Source organism: Brassica oleracea, chromosome C5 (genome assembly GCF_000695525.1).
Source record: "Brassica oleracea var. oleracea cultivar TO1000 chromosome C5, BOL, whole genome shotgun sequence".
Lineage (NCBI taxonomy): Eukaryota > Viridiplantae > Streptophyta > Magnoliopsida > Brassicales > Brassicaceae > Brassica > Brassica oleracea.
The window spans coordinates 44,716,251-44,735,791 of NC_027752.1; the positions used below are offsets into that span (position 1 = coordinate 44,716,251).

At 35.3% G+C, this 19,541-nt stretch overlaps 6 protein-coding genes across 6 annotated transcripts; all 6 read left to right on the forward strand.

The window, feature by feature from the left end:
• Positions 1-754: 754 nt before the first annotated feature.
• On the forward strand, positions 755-1,561 carry LOC106292748. Its single transcript, XM_013728399.1, has 2 exons — positions 755-975; positions 1,056-1,561. Exons 1-2 carry the CDS (start codon positions 850-852, stop codon positions 1,380-1,382), a joined length of 453 nt encoding a protein of 150 aa, XP_013583853.1. The 5' UTR covers positions 755-849; the 3' UTR covers positions 1,383-1,561.
• A 996-nt stretch (positions 1,562-2,557) lies between these two features.
• On the forward strand, positions 2,558-4,537 carry LOC106343764 (3-dehydrosphinganine reductase TSC10A). The gene is made up of 4 exons (XM_013783066.1): positions 2,558-3,152; positions 3,232-3,379; positions 3,939-4,233; positions 4,317-4,537. Coding segments are annotated over exons 1-4 (972 nt in total). The 5' UTR covers positions 2,558-2,624; the 3' UTR covers positions 4,318-4,537.
• Positions 4,538-4,732: 195 nt separating this feature from the next.
• On the forward strand, positions 4,733-6,266 carry LOC106292661 (peroxiredoxin-2F, mitochondrial). Its single transcript, XM_013728294.1, has 5 exons — positions 4,733-4,999; positions 5,075-5,104; positions 5,182-5,343; positions 5,746-5,840; positions 5,943-6,266. Exons 1-5 carry the CDS (start codon positions 4,784-4,786, stop codon positions 6,046-6,048), a joined length of 609 nt encoding a protein of 202 aa, XP_013583748.1. The 5' UTR covers positions 4,733-4,783; the 3' UTR covers positions 6,049-6,266.
• A 368-nt stretch (positions 6,267-6,634) lies between these two features.
• On the forward strand, positions 6,635-8,011 carry LOC106296204 (50S ribosomal protein L7/L12). Its single transcript, XM_013732286.1, has 2 exons — positions 6,635-6,733; positions 7,290-8,011. The coding sequence occupies exon 2, from the start codon at positions 7,303-7,305 to the stop codon at positions 7,873-7,875; it is 573 nt and encodes a 190-aa protein (XP_013587740.1). The 5' UTR covers positions 6,635-6,733; positions 7,290-7,302; the 3' UTR covers positions 7,876-8,011.
• Positions 8,012-8,163: 152 nt separating this feature from the next.
• On the forward strand, positions 8,164-9,168 carry LOC106296203 (uncharacterized GPI-anchored protein At3g06035). The gene is made up of 2 exons (XM_013732285.1): positions 8,164-8,370; positions 8,555-9,168. Exons 1-2 carry the CDS (start codon positions 8,286-8,288, stop codon positions 9,067-9,069), a joined length of 600 nt encoding a protein of 199 aa, XP_013587739.1. The 5' UTR covers positions 8,164-8,285; the 3' UTR covers positions 9,070-9,168.
• A 486-nt stretch (positions 9,169-9,654) lies between these two features.
• On the forward strand, positions 9,655-14,070 carry LOC106292621 (mitogen-activated protein kinase kinase kinase 3). Its single transcript, XM_013728241.1, has 17 exons — positions 9,655-10,069; positions 10,137-10,175; positions 10,263-10,328; positions 11,049-11,159; positions 11,240-11,320; positions 11,396-11,473; positions 11,571-11,653; positions 11,835-11,916; positions 12,012-12,112; positions 12,239-12,278; positions 12,381-12,440; positions 12,514-12,560; positions 12,661-12,883; positions 12,968-13,195; positions 13,287-13,588; positions 13,675-13,736; positions 13,835-14,070. The coding sequence occupies exons 1-17, from the start codon at positions 9,770-9,772 to the stop codon at positions 13,891-13,893; spliced, it is 1,962 nt and encodes a 653-aa protein (XP_013583695.1). The 5' UTR covers positions 9,655-9,769; the 3' UTR covers positions 13,894-14,070.
• The last annotated feature ends 5,471 nt before the right edge of the window (positions 14,071-19,541 follow it).

Sequence of the window (19,541 nt, forward strand, 5' to 3'; positions counted from 1 at the left end):
GCCGACCAATAAATAATAAACAGGATATAAGGCGGCTCGGCCGACCATTAAATTAATTAAATTACTAATAAATAATATAGGCGGTATTCCGGCCATTATAGCATAATATAAATAATAGTAGAGGCGGTATACCGACCATTATAACAGGGTATAAATGATACAAATAAATTTTACCGAATCGCAGAGTGATCGTGCTGATAACGTGTTATAAAAAGAACTGGAATTTATTTGTATCGCAGGAATTTATATAAGGGCAAAATTTTATACCCGTAGAAAATTATAACACTGAAAGAAAGTGTTTATCTGAGAGAGAAGGGAAGATTGAAGTGTGTGTGAAACGATCGAACTTGATCGTATATATAAAGAAAAAAATCTACTGTGCAAATAGTGCAGCGGGCCCCACATCATTTATAATTTCAACTTATGCGGCGCTGTGTTCTCTGACTTTCATAACAAAGTTGAGATAGATATGGGTGTTTTGTTCTTGTTGTGAGTTGTGAACTTTTGATTTAATATCTCAAGGATTTGCAAGTAGTAGCATCATTGTATTGTATAGTTTACAAAAAAAAAAAGCATCATTGTGCAAACCTTCCTTCGTGATCCATTTATGTGTGGGGACTTACTTTTGCCAGATTAGATTGCATTATATATTTCTCCTATCTTTACTTTGGCCCCACTCTCCCACATGCACTTCTCTCTCTAGCCTCTCTCTCTCACCCCCAACATCTTTGCCTATTTATGCCGCCCTTTGAACATTCCCCCCTCACAACTCAAACCATATTTTATTTATAACACTTCTCCCTACAGACAACAAAGGCTAATTAAGAGTCTACTTGAAAGATTAGATATATGGCTATGGAACTTGAGCTTGATGATGATGTCTTCTATGCAGACATAAGCAAGCAAATCAATCTCTTAATCACAGATGAAGATGAACAGAACCCTATCTCACTTTCCTCTCCTATCTCATTCCAGGTTTGTTAAAATTAACCCTTCTCTTTCTTGATTAGTGAATATTCACATATGTGGTTATTGATATCGGAAATCAAAAACAGGGTTTGTTCAGAGAAAACTACCAAGCCTCAGCAACACCATATATGATGTACCATGAGCAGAATTACAACCAAGTTAAAGAGAGCAAAGGGACAGGAGTGTTCATCCCAAGATGTTCTCAGCCAAGAAGGAGACAACATAATCATCCTCATCAGAAGAAGCAAGGGAGATTCGGTTCCCTCACCCCCAAGCAACAGTATCCTCATCATGTTTATGACAACAACAACAACTCCACAACTTTCAACAACGTAGAAAGCATCACCCTACATCATGCAGCTTCTACTAACCAAAGAAGAACCTACAGAGATGCAGCATCTCTCTTCACTTAAGTCTCAATCAAGATTCAAGACATGGATTTGTGTCATTAATTTCGTATTATATATTGATTATTGATATTTATAGATTTTGTGTTTGTAAAATCAGCAAATAATAAGAATGAAGGAGGAACCATCAATCTAAAGGGATTTGGTGTGATTAATGAAATTGTCTAGAGAGATTAATTACCTCACACTTACCATGGATACCACCTTTTCTAATTGTTTCAAGTCAAATAAACCTAATGAAACTAGTTCTAAATCATCATAGAGGAATTAAACTGGATCAGGACAAGTCTCATGTGAGCTTGGAAAATCTTCCGTGTCAGGTCCAGAACCAATCAATCTCTTGGGACCTCGCAGTTACAGAGTTACAGTTATGTTTGCAACAATGTTTGAATAGACAAAAGTCAGATCTAAAGGAGAAAAAGACTGTCACAGACTTGCACCCACATGCCCATCACTCTCCTTTCTTTCTATCTAATTTCTTTTTATTTAGAAGACAAAGAATTATATGTATATTCTCTGATATATTATTAGAAAAAATCACAGCTTAGACATTTGTATGGAGAAGAGCTGTATGTTTTCCTGTCAACTAGCTGTAAATTTTGCCAAAAAAGTTGTAAATGTCAAATAAGACTAAGCATCAATATGTGAAAGTATTAACTCAAACCTGTCTCCTTGCAAGTTGGAGACTACGAACTCAACCTTTCTGAATCCCTAAGATACGTAGTCACGTTCTAACTTCTCTTATGGGATCAGTTGCACAAAAAAATAAAATTAATTTCATAAAACTAATATAATCCAAAATTAAACAAAAAATAAAATTAATTTATTAATTTATTTCTTATATATATATAATGTGTAGTATAATCCAAAATAAAACATTAATGCATTGCCATTTAGTATTTGATAAAAATCTTGTATATAATGATTTGATTTTTGGGAAATCATATATGAGGGATTTTGTTTGTTTGTTTTGAAATTTGAACACAACATATATAATGGATTAATAAAAACCACCATATACAATGGACTTCTTTCTCAAAAAAAAAAAAAAAAAAAAAAAATTATTCAACTAAAATAACAGACAACTACCGCCAGAAATTCAACAACCGGTTCAGTAGAAATCCTTAACCGGGTATTTTGGTTCGTTGGTTTATTTCACAATCGGGTTTTTGTTTTCTTCTCTTCTTCCTCTTCTCCAGTGAGAGCTTCACAATCGCCAACGAGATCCAAACTCTCAACGGCGGCAAAATGTCTCCTTCCTTCCTCCTCCTCCTCATCCCCATCGTCCCACTCTCCCTTCTCGCGTTCTTAGCCCTAATCGTCCGCCCCAAACCCATCAGAATCCCCATCAAGTCCCGCCACGTCTTCATCACCGGCGGATCCAGCGGCATCGGCCTCGCCCTAGCCCACCGCGCGGCCTCTGAAGGCGCTCGCGTCTCCATCCTCGCTCGATCCCCCCAAAAGCTCGAAGAAGCCAAACAATCCATAAAACTCGCCACCGGAGTCGAAGTCGCAATTTTCTCCGCCGACGTCCGCGACTACGACGCCGTTTCGAGGGCGGTTGAGGAATCTGGCCCGATCGACGTGTTGATCGTCAATCAAGGGGTGTTCACGGCGAGGGAGCTCGAGAGGCATAGCGTGGAGGATGTGAAGTTCACGATCGAGGTTAATCTCGTCGGGAGCTTTAATGTGATCAAGGCGGCTTTGCCGGGGATGAAAGGAAGGGAAGGTCGTGGGCCTGGTTCGATCTCTCTAGTTTCATCTCAGGCTGGTCAGGTTTGTCTCTCGCGGTTCAAAAAGATTAGATTTTTATTTTTAAGTTGTATCATTGAAAGGTGTTTGCTTTAATGTCTAGGTGGGTGTTTATGGTTATTCTGCGTATTCAGCGAGCAAGTTTGGGCTTCAAGGTTTAGCGCAGTCGCTGCAGCAAGAAGTTGTTGCTGATGATATTCATGTCACTCTTGTTTTTCCTCCTGACACTGATACACCCGGGTTCGAGGAAGGTAAGAACAATACTCAGAAGCTGTTGTTTATATTAGAGTATAATAGCAAATGACAGTAGGTAGGATTAGGATTAGGAAGCTAAGGACAGCTAAAAAGGTTGGAGACAGACTATATAGCGGTGTTACTATGTGGTTGGGGAGATATGAAGATATGAAACTATTGTTGATCTTGTTGTTATTATGAGATCGGTGATGTGCTGTTATTTGTTTAGCCTGAATAAATTGTATCTCATTTTCTTCTTTGCTATGAATTTGAGAAACTGATAGAGCGATCTGTTACTGAATATTGACTACGTATTGGCAAAGTTCTTGCGTTAATGTGGTTCGTGTGATACTGTTTAGAAGAGAATAAGGAATGCGTGAGGAGATGTATTTATGCTCTGGTAGCATCTGAGAAGACTTCCTTTTTTCTTTGAGAAAGAAGTTAATACTCTGTTGACCGATGTTCTGAGGTTCCTTGGTTCATATTAGAAAGTTGAAGATGATGATAAGAGTTTATGTTGATTTTCCTTTTTTTTTTTTTTTTTTTTTTTTTTTTTTTTTTTTTTTGGTTTTTCAGAGCAGAAGAGCAGACCTGAGGTGACTGCCATAATAGCCGCGTCCTCTGGTTCTATGAAAACAGAAGAAGTGGCCAGAAGAGCTATGGAAGGCATCAAAGCAGGAAAGTTCACTGTCTCATGCAACTTTGAAGGATTCTTACTGTCCCTCGCCACAACCGGCATGTCACCACAAAGATCATTTTGGCTAGCTTTTCTTGAAGTTATTACCGCAGGGCCTATAAGGCTGGTCGCACTCTTTTTCCAATGGGACTGGTACAATGCCATCGAAAAGTGGAGCAAAACCAAAAACAAATAGTAAGTACATGATACTACCATTCAAAGTAGTAACTCTTCTTGACTTGACTTGTCCTAATCTGGCTTCTCTTTTATAATTTCAGAGAGCTAGAGACATACCACGACAGTGTTTTGGGGCAGAAACTGAAGAAACACTGATGGCTACTCTTGCTTGTAGTTTTGTGGATTCATGACATAGTCTCAGAAGTCAGAACAAGTTGTGTGTTTTCTTTCTTTGTAGAGAATCTAAAGAATTCATTTGAATGTATTAGCCTCTCGCAGACTATGTTTACTTGGTCAAGAAATGAATTTTGCTTCACAATTTGATGTTTTCGAAAGAAGTGAAGATGAACCAACAGTTAGGTTAACACCTAACTATGAGTTTTTTTTTGTTGGAATCTTATACAAAACGTGACGTTAACAAGTGAGTGCTGTTCGGGAAACAGCGTGCAGTTTGACTGGTGTGTTAAGAAACGGCAAGATGTTTCTTCAGAAATGGTTGAGACGCACACTATACAGTAATCGAAACGAACCCAAGAGGTGGAGACACGTTCTCATTTTTCAGACAGCGATGGCGATGTCTATTCTGAAGCTAAGAAACTCACCGGCTTTGAGATCCGCCGCAAGTATCGCCCGGATCGGAGTTTCATCAAGGGCTTTCTCAAAGCTATCGGAGGGCACAGACATAACCTCGGCGGCGCCAGGCGTTTCACTCCAGAAAGCTCGCAGCTGGGACGAAGGCGTTTCCTCCAAATTCTCCACCACACCATTGTCAGATATCTTCAAGGTCAAATTCTCAGACTTTCGATTCAAGGGTAATCTCAGTTTCTGACATAATGATTGTTTGGGGTATTGGTTGCAGGGGAAGAAAGTCGTCATCTTTGGACTTCCTGTAAGTAAAAATTCTATCTTTTAATACTTTTCATGTCTTGATTGATCAGGTCTCTGAGTTATGATCACTTTGTGTAGGGTGGTGCTTACACAGGAGTTTGTTCACAGCAGCATGTGCCAAGCTACAAGAGCCACATGGATAAGTTCAAAGCCAAAGGCATTGACTCCGTCATCTGTGTTTCTGTCAATGATCCGTATACTTTAAACGGTTGGGCAGAGAAGATTGGTGCCAAAGATGCTGTAAGTTATTAAGACTTTTTTTTTTGTGATTTTTAGTTCTCTGCTGAATCTTGTTTCATAAAACTTGTTAATATTATTGGGTTCTAAGTGTTGAGTGGTAAAGTTAGGCCATTCAGTAATCTTCTTACTCATTTTAGTATTGTTGATTGCTATATATAAATATATAATAGATGATTATTAAATATATGATTCTATGGTTAGAAAAACTGCTTCATTAGCAATTTCCATAATACTTATTTGACTATCATTACAACAGATTTTGTATCATTTTCCTTGCTATATATTCATGGTTTACACTTTACTCATTTGCGTGTTTGTCTTTGTCGTTAGTTATATAGTATAACTTCATCACATGCCAGCAGAATGACTTAGTGTGATGATCTTGAAACTTGTTGACATCAGATTGAGTTTTATGGAGATTTTGATGGGAAATTCCATAAAAGCTTGGGGCTAGACAAGGATCTCTCTGCTGCATTGCTCGGCCCTCGGTCTGAGAGGTAAACCACTGTGAAAGTCCTTTACTCCCTTTGTAGAAGCTTTCATATCACTGAACCCATTGATCTTACAGATTGGTTTGGTTGTGTGATGTTACTGTGCAGATGGTCGGCTTATGTAGAAGACGGTAAGGTGAAGGCTGTGAACGTGGAAGAAGCACCATCTGACTTCAAGGTGACGGGAGCCGAAGTCATTTTAGGACAGATCTAACAAGTGTCTCGACAAGTTGTTATGGCCTTTGTTGTTTCCTCTGTATAAGTTGCGAGAGTGAAAATAAGTCTGATCCGAACATCACCAAAGGATCACACCAAGTTATGAACTCTACTTTTCCTTGGTTCTTGTTTTCTTTTCAATAAAAATGTTTGTTACTTGCCAATTCTCAGCAAATGTACATCATAACATGATAGAGTACTCCATTTGTTTTCAAAGACAAATTTTATAGATTTCTTACATATAGTAAAAATACAACTAATTTTTAATTATAAATGCATAATTTAAGTAAATTTAAACTTTCCTATGATTCATTCTAAGCCAATAGCCATTCAAAAAATGTAACTAATAAAATAAATATTTATCGATATTTCAAATTTGTTACTATTAACAAAATATACAATGAAAACTGTAAAAACATTTATTTTAAAAACAACAAAAATGCTAGAAATTTTTAATATAGTATGAATGGGATACTAATCTATCGGGCTTAGCCCATTTATCGAAATACAATTTTATTGTTGAGTATTTATTGGGCTTAGCCCATATATTAAAATGTAGCCCAAAGAAAGGAAGGTTCGGTTCACTCTAAACCCTCTCGTTTCTCTCTCTCTCCCTCTTCACCTGCACCATATCTCTGACCCGGCGAAGCTAGCCGTCTCTCTCCAACCGCAACGCGCCGGAGGTAAGCCATTCCTCAACCTCCTCTCCGATTTTAATGCTCTTATCCTCACATCATAGGTCTACGATTTATGGATCCCATTGTTTTTGATTTTGGGACTGTGATAAACTTGCGAAGCTAGCTAGGTTTTCGATCTTCTACAGAACGGATCATTGTGAAGATTGTAAGTCGTGTAACACTAGACCATTGAATCTGATTAGACCTGGTTAATCGAATTAGTTTTAAGGCATGTAGAAGTGCGAATCGGTCTTAATGAATCTGAAATCAACCTTTTAGTATTCTTCAATTTGCTCCACTGATCTTGTGATAAACTCTATAAGGATTTGATCAACCGTTGAGCCTAAACTGATATGTGTTCGTAGTTTAATCAGATAATTGCTGTAAATAGGCCAAATCTTCACGCATATATTGATCATCATGTAAGCATTAATCAGTCTCGTTCTGTGGTTTTGGAGCTCTTCTTCGCATTGGTCAAAAACAGCATTTATTAAAATCATTCTCTCTCTGTCTCTCTACTGACACTTGAAATGATCTTTGCTTGACGTTTGTATGGTAACAGAGTTGTGAGAGTCATGAAGAAGCTTATATCACTTGTCAGGAACGTTCACTCGCGCCAATGCCAACCCAAACTAAACTGGTCTGCGCAAGTGCGTTTCTTGCAGCAAGACACTGTATCCAAACCCAAACCCAAGAAATACAAATACCCATCATTTTACGATCCCTACGGTCCTAGACCCCAGCCTTCAAGCAAGATCGTGGAGCTAGCTGAGCGTATAGCTGCGCTATCTCCAGAGGAGCGGAAACAGATCGGTCCCGCGCTCAACGAACACCTCAGGCTCCCGAAACAGCAGATGATTTCGATTCAAGGCATGTTGAGTGTGGGAGCGAAACAAGAGGCTGGAGCAGGGAAAGTTGAGGAGAAGAAGGAGAAGACGTCTTTCGACGTGAAGCTGGAGAAGTTTGATACAGCTGCGAAGATCAAAGTGATCAAAGAAGTGAGAGCGTTCACGAGTTTGGGTCTCAAGGAGGCGAAGGAGCTTGTGGAGAAAGTCCCTGTGGTGATTAAACAAGGTCTGACGAAGGAGGAAGCTAATGGAATCATAGAGAAGATCAAAGCTGTAGGTGGAGTCGCGGTTATGGAGTAAGTGATTTTGTGAACACTTATGTTTTTTTTTTCTTGTGTTTTGGTTATTGTGTTTGGTCACATCTTGGCACTTACAGTGTAATAACAAATCAGTTAAACCGTTAAGTTTACAAGAACTTGGTTTCAAATTTAAACTTTGTGTTTGGTTTAGTGAGTTTATGTGCTGCCACATTTGTTCTTCTTCCTCCCTACTCAGAACAGAACGACATCGTATAGGAGCTTAAGTGGTCGACGCAGCGTCACAATCAAGCAAGACAAGTAAAGCACAACAGAATCAAAAACACAACTGTCAAAGAGTTAAAGCTAAGCAACCATTTTCACGCTCTTTCTATATAAATAAATAAAAGCTATTCATCGCCAAGAAAAGAAAGAAAAAAAATATATCAAAAGAGAGTTCTCGAATCAGTTCCAATGGCGATTAACAACAAGCTTCCACTTCTTCTCCTTCTCTCCGTCGTCATTCTCTTCCTCAGCCGCACTGTGCTCAGCGACACTGGTAACTTCCTCTCCCTTCCATGACTTTCTTGTTCTTGATTTACTTGGGATGTTTTTAGATCTGATCTGATATGTTCCTTTCACTTCATTTAGATCTTTAATCTGTACTTTCTCTAAAAAAGATTTACTTGTGAATATGATCCTGCAAAGTATATAGATTTTGATTAGAGTTCTTGACGTTGCAGATGAAGAGGACGTTCTTTTCACAGGCATCAACAGCTACAGAACATCACAGAATCTCACAACTTTAAACAAGAACAAAAACGCAGAGTGTCTAGCCGACGAACTCGCTGATCAATTCAAGAACAAACCATGCACCAACGACACCGGCTCAGCCACAGTACCCGGAACCGAACCACAGTTCTCAGATTACCCAAATATTCTCGCTAAATGCCACTTAAACGTCTCAGACACAAGAGATGGCTCCATTATGCCGGCATGTGTTCCTCGTCTAGAGTCTAGCCTCGTCCTCACAAACTTCACCAAGTCGCAGTACTCCATGAATTTGAACGATTCGAAGTTCACAGGGATGGGTATTGGTAAAGAAGATGATTGGATCGTTGTGGTTCTCACCACCAACACACCTGAAGGAAACTATTCTCCAGCTACAAAACAGGAATCTAATGGCTGCACCTTTAGTGTTGGCCTCTTTAATTACTTGCTTGCTTTCATGTTGTCCTTCTGTTTCTTCCTCTGTTGATGAGAGAGATCTACCACATAACACATGTCATGAGTTTTTTTTTTGTCTCAAGAATAAATTTTGCTTATGTTATTTACTTAATTTCTTTAAAAATTCCTATTTTTAAACGTTTTTATACATATTAAAACATCTTAAATTTTAACTATAAACAATTTTTTTGATTAAGTATTTTATAATTTTAAGCTAATTATAATTCAATAAAGATAATTATTTTTCAAAATTATAATCTATCATTATTTTTTAATAAAAAACATTTTTGATACAATTTTTTTTATCAAAACATAGATTATTTTTAAACGGAGAGTGCATATAAGCTTAAAATTCAAATTTAAACGTAATAATCCGACAAAACAAGATTAAAGCTAAAGCAGAATTGCATGTGATTAATAATAATTGCATGTATTTAATATATATACCTTTTGTCGGTAAGTGTGATTAATAACAACAAGATTCAACGGCCGACACACGATCTGGCTCTTTGACACGTGCGAACTTCACGTAAGGCCCAATACACAAGGCCCATTAATGAAGCGATTTGAATTATTTTTTTCCAACGAAAACATCAAAAAAACACAAAAGCTCCACTTTAATTTTGAATTACAGATCGAGTTTCTCATTCCCTCCTCTCTGAACATTCACGAAGCACCCGATGAATCTTCACTAATCTCTATAACGAAATCACTTCGCGAGAGCACCAAAGATGCAAGATATCCTCGGATCGGTTCGCCGATCGTTAGTTTTCCGGTCGTCTTTAGCCGGAGACGACGGAGGAGGAGGAGGAGGAGGACTCAGCGGATTCGTCGGGAAGATCAACTCCAGCATCCGCAGCTCTCGGATCGGACTCTTCAGCAAGACGCCTCCTGGTCTCCCCGCTCCGCCGAGAAAGGAGGAAGCCCCGGCGATTCGGTGGAGAAAAGGGGAGTTAATCGGCTGCGGCGCTTTCGGGAGGGTTTACATGGGGATGAACCTCGATTCCGGCGAGCTTCTCGCGATTAAACAGGTTCGATTTGAAGATTGTTAGTTAAAAATTGATTAAATTCGTTTACTGATTTTTATTTGTTTGTTAGGTTTTAATCGCTCCGAATAATGCGAAGGAGAAGACTCAGGTGAGTTTTCCATCGCTTTGGTAGCTCTCAGTGGTTTTAATCTCTGTGTTGAGTTTGTAATTTAAGGATGAGTCATCGTTGTTTTAGGGGCACATTCGAGAGATTGAGGAAGAAGTACGACTTCTCAAGAATCTTTCACATCCAAACATTGTTGTGAGTAGTCTCATCCATTTAGTTCTTTCCTTTGTTTAGATTGAATGGGACGAAACTAATATTACACCAAAACACTATTTCAGTGTGATTTTTACACCAAAAACCTATTCAACCCACCTGCAAAAATTAAGCTATTTTAGTGCTAACACAAAACACTATTCATCACTAATACCATCTCCCATGGTTTACTCTATTTATTTCCTCTAAAATAGAGTAACTTTATAATAGAGTTGGATGTTGCTTCAATGATACTCTATTTTAGAGAAAAATAGATTAATGAACAAAAAAAAAAAATTACTCTATATATAGAGTAAAAAATAGTTTTACACTATTATAGAGTAGAAAATAGAGTATCATTGGTGCATTTTTACTCTAAACTCTATTTTATAGGGGAAAATAGAGTGGGGCTGGAGATGCCTAAAACACTATTCATCCCACTAAAATACTATTTACTTATTTTATTAATAAAACATACAGTTAAATAAATGATAAATAAGAAACTTAATACCTATAATATTATAAAATAGTTTTAGTGTGAAATTTGGTGTTATGGTTGGAGAAAAGCTTGTTTTTAGTGTTGAAATTACACTAAAATAGTGTGGTTTTGACACTAAAATATTGTTAATGGTTGGAGATGCTCTAAGGCTTCGGCCCAAACCTCCTGGTAATTAAAAGAAAAATAAGAGCGCCAATTATCTTAATTTTTGTTTTTGTTTTTAGAGATACTTGGGTACAGTAAGGGAGAGTGATTCGTTGAATATCTTGATGGAGTTTGTTCCCGGTGGTTCTATATCATCTTTGCTGGAGAAGTTTGGGTCTTTTCCTGAACCTGTGAGTATACTTACTACACCTGACTTTTGTGTTTGAGCTTTCACATGGGTTATGAAGTTGTGCTGAATATTTATGAGTAGGTGATAATAATGTACACAAAGCAACTTTTGCTTGGTTTGGAGTATCTTCACAAGAATGGGATCATGCATAGAGATATCAAGGTGCTTTTCTATTTTCCAACATATGATTATGGACCTGTGGTTGCTTGAATTAACTCTTGTCACCTTCTTCTCCAGGGGGCTAATATTTTGGTCGATAACAAAGGGTGCATCAGGCTCGCAGATTTTGGTGCTTCCAAGAAAGTTGTAGAGCTAGTACGATTGTGCTTCTCTTTCTCTTTAATCATATTTCAGTGTGTTGCCTCTCTTTTTCACTACTCTAAAACTTGTGATTGTTGTGCTTCCATTCCAGGCTACTGTAAATGGTGCCAAATCTATGAAGGGAACGCCGTATTGGATGGCTCCTGAAGTCATTCTCCAGACTGGTCACAGCTTGTAAGTAATTTGTAGAAAACCATACTAGTCATCTTATTTCCCTAAGTCTCCTACTTTCTTTAAGCTTCTAACTTTTTGTAAGATGATAGATTACAAATGTTATGGGTTTTGGAAATGGGTTATCATCTATTTTCCCCTGTCTATTGCAACTTTTCGTCTGAACTTCTTCTTAAATCTGAAGCTCTGCTGATATATGGAGTGTTGGGTGCACTGTGATCGAGATGGCTACAGGGAAACCTCCCTGGAGCGAGCAGTATCAGCAGGTAGGCATATCCACTTGGGGAAAGACAATTCCCAATATCGTTGATCTATACGCTGCTATCTTTTATTTAGAAAACTAACAAGTTTTTTATTTCAGTTTGCCGCTGTACTTCATATTGGTAGAACAAAAGCACATCCACCAATTCCAGAAGACCTCTCACCAGAGGCTAAAGACTTTCTACTGAAATGCTTACACAAGTAAGTCAAAAGGTCGTTTCTGTGTTTATCTAGAGATAGAGCCTGCAAAGACGGATGTCCACCTTTCCATTTGAAGATAGCTTTTATTTATGTTATCCTATTTATAACAGCTATTATATTTTGCAGGGAACCAAGCTTGAGACTCTCTGCATCCGAATTGCTTCAGGTGTTGTGAATCTTATGTTTTGTACACTTTAAATAGTCATGAACAGCAGAACGCAATTATTTTTGTTGCTTATAGTGCTGACATCTGGTTAAAAAAAATCAGCATCCCTTTGTAACTGGAGAGCACATGGAATCTCATCTAGCGTTCCATAAATCGTTTACGGTTAGTACATTAATCATGCAGTGAACTATGTTCTAGTTTTTCAACCCTGCTGACATCCTTTCAAATATATCAGGAATGCGAAAACCCAATAGCCACACAAGGAAATAGTGTCAGGAGTTCGTAAGTTTCTCTTTACAGTTCTACTTTCAATTTTCTTTCTTATTACTACCCATGATTTTGGTTTCTTGATTCCTTTTTTCACTTTTCCTTTTTGTTCCAGAATAAACTCTTTGATGAGGAGGTCAACCTGTTCAGGCTTGAAGGATGTATGTGAACTCGGAAGCTTGAGGAGTTCCCTTATACACCCAGAGAAATCAAATAACTCAGGATTTGGTTGGCGAGATGGCGACTCTGATGACCTTTGTCAGATCGATATGGATGATCTCTGCAACATTTCATCAGTCAGCAACAATGTTTTGTCACAGTCCACAGATTTAAACAAGGTGATCAACCTATCCTTCAAATTTTCAAAATGTCTGTTTGATTACAGTTATACACTGACAGAAACCTTTTGAACTCTGTAACAGAGTTTTAATCCCATGTGTGATTCCACGGATAACTGGCCATGCAAGTTTGACGAAAGCTCAGAAGTGATGAGAAGTAAATCTAACATGCTTTCTTACCAAGCTGCTGAACTCAAATCTGGTGTTCCATGTGATGAGGAAACCAGCTTAACACTTGCTGGTAGCTCTTCCGTGGCAGAGGATGATTATAAAGCCACAGAGTTGAAAATAAAATCATTTTTGGATGAGAAGGTAAGGCCCTCTTTGCTGCAGGTTCATGTCTTCTTAGATTCATTTGCTATATCTGAATCTTGATCACTTATTCGGTTTATCTGTTGTCAAGGCTCAAGATTTGAAAAGGTTGCAGACCCCTCTGCTTGAAGAATTCCACAACGCTATGAATCCAGGGATACCACAAGGTGCACTTGGAGACACCACCAACAACTACAAGTTACCAAACCTACCAACTATAAGCAAGTCACCTAAACGACTTCCGAGCAGACGGCTCTCAGCTATCAGTGATGCAATGCCCAGCCCATTCAAAAGCTCAAAACGTACACTGAACACAAGCAGAGTGATGCAGCCAGGAACGGAGCCAACTCAAGTCAACGAGTCATCCAAGAAGGCAGTAAATAATAGCCGTTGGTGAGTTGGCTCTTGCCAAAAGTTTCTGGTTTATAAAATTTGACTTTCTTTGATGTTAATGGTTCCTTCTTCGAATCAATCCTCAGTTTTTCAGAGATACGACGGGAGTGGGAAGAAGAACTCTATGAAGAGCTTGAAAGGCATCGAGGCAAGTGTTTTCCTCTTCGAGTCTATAAACATTTTTAGTAACGGTTTTGAATTTTAAAAACATATTTGTAACTTATGGTAATAAAATAATCCGTGCAGAGAATCTGAGACATGGTGGTGCAGGAGGGAAGTCTCCATTATCAGCTCATAAAGGATAAGAGAGAACGGTTAAGAGAAGCATTGTATGTTTCTCTCTTTTGTAAACCCAATATCACTCTGTTCCTTTTTTGTACTGTTTTTTTTTTTTTTGGTGGGGTGGTTTTCATCACTATTATTACATTTGATCTATATATGTAGTTAGTTCTTAAATGATCAAAAATAATTTATTCTAGTTATATACTTATATATATCTTAACTTTCACTTAAAAGACAGTATCCACCATCTAAAAATACCAAACAAAATGAAACAGCCCAGCTTCATTCCAGTTGATTCATGTTAATTAATTAAATTTTGACAAAGTTAACTAAAAATACTATGAAAAGATAAATACAGATAATATATGTACTAATATAGCGGTCTTATACAGAGATATGAATTAACTTCTTTAAAATAAAGTATACAGATGAATGTCATAATTACTGAAAATGTTGGAATCACACAGACAAAATGGACTCTCCAACGTATCATGTTTATTCTTTGCCTTTCTTCTCCTTTACATGACCGTTGTTCAGTCAATCACTCATTAAAAACATAAAAGGAAGAAAATAAACCCATAATGTTTGATTTAGTGTTATGGTTGAATTATCTACATACATAGTGTTTGGTTGGAGGGTGGGCTGTCAAAAAAAGCTGCCCAAATTTCAAAAAAAAAAAAGAAAGAAAGAGAGAAACATGAAGATCTTCATGCTTTTATGTTTCTTGATTTTCTCTTCCATATCTATTAATAATCAACGTTAAGATTTTATGGTTTCCTCCTTTTTCAATGTTTGGACTTTGGACCGTATTTGATTGAAGTATTGACCTTTGTAGATACACTTACTACATAGGCTCCAAATAAAAAGAAAAGAGAAAAATATGTGATTTTGCGTTTTGTGTACGTTTTGACAAGTCCCTATCTAATGATTTGAGAGATTTAGAGAGAGCGAGGTACTCCTCTTCTACGTCACTTTTATTTTCTGTGTGTTTTACAAATTTTCTGTAATAAAAACTTATAATTGGAACCCAAGTATTTCTCGTTGATGTTTGGTTTAACGATCAATCATATTGTTGATTATTTCAGAAACATATTGTTTCAGAGATTCTATTTCAGAAATATATTTTTTATTTGTTTACGTCATTTAATAATAAGTAATGTACGTGAAACTAAATTTAGCCTAAGATATGAATGATCGATAGTGATAAAAAAAATATATAAAAAAATATTGCTCGACATATTTCACGTGGACATAGTCACATAACTCAAATTCTGAAATCTGATTGGGTCCTACGAATTTTGCAGTGCATTATCCAAAATAATTTCACAAAACTATGAATGGTTGTTTGTATATAGAAAAGCTATGATGAATGCTTTTTTGCTTTATTTTAAAACACACCCCTTTTATATTCGTGTCCAAGAATTATTATCTCCCGACTTCTTGTGGAGGTCCTCGTTGGTTTAAATGTATAAATGTATTAAACGAAGATGAACGTCATTAAACCATGCACCCGTTTTAAATTAATATGCAAAGCAAGTAAGCAACTAAGTTAGGACAAGAGTCGACCACTAGAGTTGCTACGATTTGGTTGTGTCGCCATGTTTCACTACGACATGGGCCCCGGGATACACGAAAGTTTTAAAATAGAGCGTTTAATGAAAATATCTATGTCAATGTGGTGTTACAAGGTTTTTTCCTATTTCAATTTTAAATAATTTAAACAAATGTAACATAAGTAAGCAATAAGGAAAACTACAACTAATTAAATAAATATTTGGATACCAAATATTATTTTCTCCGAGCTAAAATGTAAGCAATATATGCATGAATTTAATCCAAATTTGATTACTTTACTAGTTATAATCGGATTTGTGTCCAAATATTATATTATGTAAGGTTAACAAACATAAATTATACAGTTACAAAGACAAACAAACATATATTATATGAAAAGATATTGGCTCGCAGCTTAACTATGCCCAGACTTAATCATCCACCTCTACCATTACGTAAATGAATGAACATGATTGGCTTATTTCTACTTTGGAAAATTATATTTTGTATAATGTTTCACTAATTTAAAGTCATGAATTAATTAATTAGGTAAATAGTTTAATTAACCGGTCAAAGAAAGTGACAACATAAAGAATCAAAAGGCATCCCACTAGTACTAAAAGAAGACAAAATTACATGTATTTTAATTGTTGAATTGCGCATTGGAAAAAGGTTTATGCATATACACTTGTAAGCACATCCATATTCTTATTTTACTTACCAATAGGACTGTTTATTCGCTAAATTTGATCCGATTTGTTATTCGTTTCGATTCGATCCGAAAATTCCGGATATCCGTAAACTTTCGAAGCAAAGCAAATATTAAAAATCAATATTCGTTAAAATCGAAGCAATTTACAAATATTAAAATTTTGGGAAGCGGATATCCGATCCGATCCGATCCGCAATATATAAATACATGTATATCTTGATTATATTTAAAGTTTTTAATGTATAAAATTATATAATTATTATTCTAACATATGATTTGATAATTATATTCACATTATTACTTATATAAAAGTATTACATAGAAGGAAGAGAACACATTTATAACAATTATAATTTTTTTCTTAAGTTTTGTGTTAGTATAATTGTTAACTAAGTTCAAAAAATTTACAAAATATGTAGATTCAGTATTTCTTTTAATTTTTATCATATATATCATGCAAAAACATATTTTACAAAACAAATTTGTATCAAATTTTTAAGATTATTTGTATTAATCGAAACATATGAGATATCTGTAAGTATTCGTAAATATCCGCAAATATCTATTTATTTTTCTGGATATCCGTTTTTCGAATATCCGTATTTTTCTGAAGCAAATCAAAAAATTAGATATCCGTGACATACAAAGCAAGTCACAAATACCTTCAAAAATCCGGATATCCGATCCGTGACCAGACCGATTTACCAATCCTTTTGCTCTTCTTAGCCACCAAGAAAATACCCAATTCTACTTTGAGTGATGTCATTTAGTTTCTCCTCTATATTTCCACATTGTTGCATTGCATCCTGTCTTTATAATTATATTTATGCATATTGCTGTATATAATACAGTCTGACCTAATTTTGTAACATACCAATTGAGGATTGCGTCATGAATCATACATATATAAGACTAGGTTTATTAGGACTATTGGATTAGATCAATTAAAGAGGGTCGGAATAGGACATAGCATGAACGTCAGATTTATTATGGCTTTGTGTTTATATATTCAAACGTGGAGATAAACTTTGGAGTAGTTTATGTTTTAAGAGAGAGCGCATTTTCTATACAAATAGTAGTTTGTTCTGTTTTTGTTCATACTAATATAATATATATACAAATAGTTTTACTTGTTGTTAGTTGTTGCATTCGATTTTACTGATTAGTTAATTAACACAATCATTTTTTTCATCAAAAGCATCATTAACCAAGGCAAACAAACGTGCGATATTCGAAGTTTCCATTTTATGATTTTAAAATTAATAAATTTCATCTCTATGGATATGTGCCGATTTGATATTAGTCCGTGTTTCTTGATTTTATCAAACATCGACGAGTTAAGTTGTTTCATTCTATAAGTGTAATTATAAAATACATTTCGCAAATAGATTAACGCAAAATAAAGTTCAATAAATGGATAAAAGCAGATACATGCAAAGTTTCAAACTACTTTGCAGAAAAGAAACGTGAAAAGGATCGCACTTATACATCAAATTCAAAGCACTAAAGTTAGATTTAAAGGGAAATTAGTTTTGGGGATAACGGATACATTAACAAAATTTAAATTTGTAACAAACGAGTAGTCATCAACAGAAGGAGAAAACAAAACTTTGAAGTTTCCTGTATAGTTTACGTGTCATGCTTACTATATATAGTTTTAGGGGAAAACCATGCATGCATGCATATAAGTTAGGCAATTACAAAAAAAATATTCTTTGACCAAAGTTGATTTGGCCTAATGGTAAATGGGTAATGGTTGTAACTACCGCCACCCGGGTTTAATTCACGGTAAAAGTGACTATTTACAATGCTTGGGTTCACGGCAAAAAGATGAAACCATTTTTTTTAGACCAAAAAAAAAAATCTTTGAAAATAGGCATAATTAAGTGGCACGTCTTGTCTCTTGTATTTTGACGCCTCTTATTTCTGAGCGATAGGTTAGACCATCTTTATCGCTGAAACCGGTAGACTGATTTCTTAGAATTTTTTTTTTGTCTGAAAAAAAAATATTAAAAAATTAAAAAGAAAACCAATTGCGGACCGCTATGTGTCAGTGGGACCCGCGAACAGCAGATACTTATTTCATGACTTTTGGAACCGATTTTAATGGATTTTGTGAGGCCTTCAGCATTCTTTTTTTTTAAACCTCACTTAAGGTTCGGCTATAATTATGCCCTTAAGGACTTATGGTAATTCTAGTCTTGTAAAAAAAAAAATTCCAATTTTAATACGAAGAATAAATTTGTCGTTTAAATTAAGAATTTTCAACCATACCTTTTTCTTGTGGACTTGTGGGGCTAAGAGAGAGGCTGAGGGAATAAAGAAGCGGATGCTAGGGGAGCTTTTAGCATAGATGTGACGTCGTCATTGTACGGAACAATAGTCCCTTCTCAAAATTTTTTGTTCTTCTATATTTTGTATATGATATTTTTTTCGTATATGATATAATAATATTTAATACCAAGGACGTTAAAAAGAAAATTTACATGGCTGCAAAACTTATATGTTTTAGCCTAATATACAGCCGAAAAGGGCTTCTCAGCAAAAAAAAATACATAAAAGAAAAGTATCTATTTGAAAATGTTCTTATTTCATTAATTAAATTCTTTATTTTTTTGCTTGTCTTTTTCAGTTGCATTTATGAAATATCATAAAACGAATAAAACTGCATAATTTATTAATTGTTTTTTCAGTTACATTAATGAAATATGGTTAAATGAATTTAAACTTTCTATTTTATTATTTTTTTTTTCAGTTACCTTAATGAAATATCCTTAAATAAATTTAGACATAATGTCATTTAATCAACAAAAAAAACTCATGAGTTATCCTTACGTGAGTAATTTTAGTAATGGAGATTTTAAAAAACGTGCATCATTAAAATGTTACCTAAAACATACATCACTAATATATAACATGCATCAATAAAACTAGAATTTGACTCACACAATTGTACGGATATTATTTTCAGTTGATTAAATTAAAAAATATTTATTTATTCAAAATATATTTAAGAATGGCTATGTTTTTAAAAATTATATGGTATTATTTGCTCATAACTCATTTGTCATTTGCTAAATTGTTAGAAATAAAATTTTAGCATAATATAACTCAGTTGTCATTTGCTAAATTTATGGTTTTTATTTATATTTTTTATTATTTAATTATAATATTTTCATTTTATATTTGAAAGAATATTTTGTTATAATTTTTAAAAAAATATTGAGTTGCATTTCAAATAAAAAGGTAAAGATATTAAAAATATTCTAATTAAAATATGTAAAATTTAATATAGTTTTTAGGAAATGGTAAAAAAAAAATTACACATATAAAAAATCATGATTTTTGTTAACTGGACGGATCATTATTTATATGATATCGCAAACGAAAGAAAAATTATGTTTT